Genomic DNA, 2,654 nt, shown 5'->3' with positions numbered 1-2,654 from the left:
CCTGCTGATTTTGTTGTAGACGTTTATAATTAGAGCTACTTCAATTTTTCTTGAAAAATAGAAGAAGCAAATACAAAATGTCACATTGAAATTATCTTGATCATGGCTCACAGGTGATTAACTTACCCGGAGCCTGACTTCGGTGCGGGGGTTGGTGTGAGTGGCAGTGTTGAAGGGCTGGCCTTTTTTTGAGAGTGAGGATTGGAGAATGAAGATGCATGGGTCTGGGGTTGCGATGTTTGCAAGTTTAGTAAACTACTATCGGCTTAGTGCCCGAGGTTTAGATGAGAACAGTGTTATGTGTTGATCGAAAAGCTTTGAGAAGTGACCGAGATCAGGTTTAAAAATTGGACTACTGATAAAATAGTCAATTCAAAAAAAAATCATGCAATATTTTATACAGCTCCATTTACAGTAGATATAAGCATAGTTCTACACTATGTATATGTTCTCACCATAAAAATAATAAAAAAAATATGTATATGATCCAATGGCAAAATAAAAAAATTGTATGCTACCAGCCATATCTGTAGGTACATATGTATACATGAAGTGGGGTGATGGCCTAGGGCTTGGTGTAGACGGTGACATTGGTCCAACGCGACTCCATGCAGGGCGACCAGTTGTGGTGCTGCATGTAGACGCCGAACTTGAAATAGTATGACCGGCTAGGGGTTACATCAGTTGCAAACTTCTTCTCCCCATCAATGTACACAGCCACGGTGGACCTATCCACATCATGCACCACGTTCAACCGGAACCAACGGTCATAGATGTTCCCCTCCACGGCCTGCCCGCTGTAGAAACGGAGCACACCGTCGTAAACATGCAACATCAGCACCGTTGAGTGCTCCGCCCCTTCCTCGTTGTGAATCTGCATCACCGACACGCCGGATGTGCCCGACGGCACATACCCGTATCCCTGAAACTGCCACACTCCAGACGAGTAATCGTGCCCCTGCAACCATTTTCATGCAACCATTTTCAAACGCTTAATTAAAGTCCATTTCCTTTTTCATGAGACAGACGATAATGCAAAAATGCCACGTTGAAACTAGCTACAAATGCAGAAATGCCATGTTGAAACTAGTTAGATCATGGATTGCAGGTGGTTAACTTACCCGGAGCCTGACTTCGGTGCGGGGGTTGGTGTGGGTGGCAGTGTTGAAGGGCTTGTCGGTTTCAAGGACCCAAAACTGACGGATACCGTGACTGTATCGGAACCGCTGGCTCTCCGGCACGTTGTAAGGGCTCTGTATTTGGAAGTTGCCGTCGGTCAGATCCACCTTCACGAACCCGGCTGTGGGGTTCGCGCCGGAGGCCGATGCATGGACGATGCAGTGCACGACGATCGCCACAAGCAGGGCAAGCAAAGAACTCGCCATAGAAGATGACATCTTAATTTGTTAATCCCGGTGTTAGGCTGAGCTTAACTAAGCTATCTGAGATCAAGCTTAGATGCGAATGTAATTGTGTAAAGCTAGGAAGCAATGGCATGCATAAATAGTACTACCGCGCCGGCCAAATGGTAATTAATTAAGTAAGCTAGTACGTCGTCTGCCCGTGAAATGTTCTTGGAAGAATACGTACGTTTCGGTAGTTCTGTTTCCATACGTTATGTACGAACAAGATAGTGTTTTTATAGGGAAACTTCTTTTTTATTTACTAATTTGTTATTGTTTGACGGCTGTTTGATAGACTATGAAACAAATATGCACGTCGACGCTACATGCCGTGCGTGCTGAAATGGGCCACTAATTCGTTAGACAATGTCTTTTTTTGGTGCGGGGATTGCACAATGGACCACCACTTACCTTTCCAGGTTAAGTGTGCGCCTTCGTTTCGAACTGACAATTTTCAATGCAATCCGTCGTGTCGTTGTATCTTCTATCTTTACTATTAAACACGCATCGGTGGTGTCCGTACGTTAATTAGCCGTCGTCCGTCGGAAAAAACCGCGTCGTTCGCAGTGGCGGAGCCACGTTCTAGCTGTGTTGTCAAACGACAGCACAGGTATTTGGCAAGTTAATTACCCCTACCTATTAGTACTCCACGGCTGGATGCAAATAATCTGGAATTAAACACACAGGCCCACATGTCATGTGGTATGATAATTTGCTGGGCCAGACCGCCAGATAGCATAACGAAGCAACGGAACCACCGCTCAGTAACTTCTCGATCGCCGCCACGATATACGTCTAGACTTCTCCGCTATTGTTTCGCCTTCCTCTAATCGCCAATTCTTTCCCTTCTAAATTGATGAATCTGCTGACATCGCGGTCTTGCTGTCTTGACGAATGGACTGTGGCGATTATTGAGACCTAAGGGCCGAGCTGCTGAGGCTGCCGCTCTGCCCAGAATTGGCCGACGATCACCTCAGATGGGGCAATAGTTTAGGTTGAATTAGCCTGGGATCTATGGGGCAATAGTAAGATGTGGCATAAAGAGAGAAGTAGATTACCATGCCGCATTGCTGCTCCAACAAGATTACTCGATTAGGCTAATGCTGTCCGGAGACGTGTATATAGTCCTACTAATTCTAGGAACAGTATATGCATAGGACCTAATCTAGAAACAGTATATGAGTTGCAAAAATTTGGAGTACACATGACAATGAGGCTAACTATAATTCCTGCTTAACAAATTCTTATGAT

The 2,654-nt window shown here is 45.2% G+C and overlaps 1 protein-coding gene across 1 annotated transcript; it reads right to left on the bottom strand.

Annotated features, from left to right (window-relative positions):
• Positions 1–565: 565 nt before the first annotated feature.
• On the bottom strand, positions 566–1,385 carry LOC127303527 (citrate-binding protein-like). The gene is made up of 2 exons (XM_051334250.1): positions 1,122–1,385; positions 566–958 (listed from the first exon to the last, which is right to left on the bottom strand). Exons 1-2 carry the CDS (start codon positions 1,383–1,385, stop codon positions 566–568), a joined length of 657 nt encoding a protein of 218 aa, XP_051190210.1.
• Between the last annotated feature and the right edge of the window lie 1,269 nt (positions 1,386–2,654).

This window comes from Lolium perenne, chromosome 5 (genome assembly GCF_019359855.2).
Source record: "Lolium perenne isolate Kyuss_39 chromosome 5, Kyuss_2.0, whole genome shotgun sequence".
NCBI classification, from domain to species: domain Eukaryota; kingdom Viridiplantae; phylum Streptophyta; class Magnoliopsida; order Poales; family Poaceae; genus Lolium; species Lolium perenne.
The sequence above is the reverse complement of the archived record's forward strand: the minus strand, read 5'-3'. Positions and strand labels throughout refer to the sequence as shown.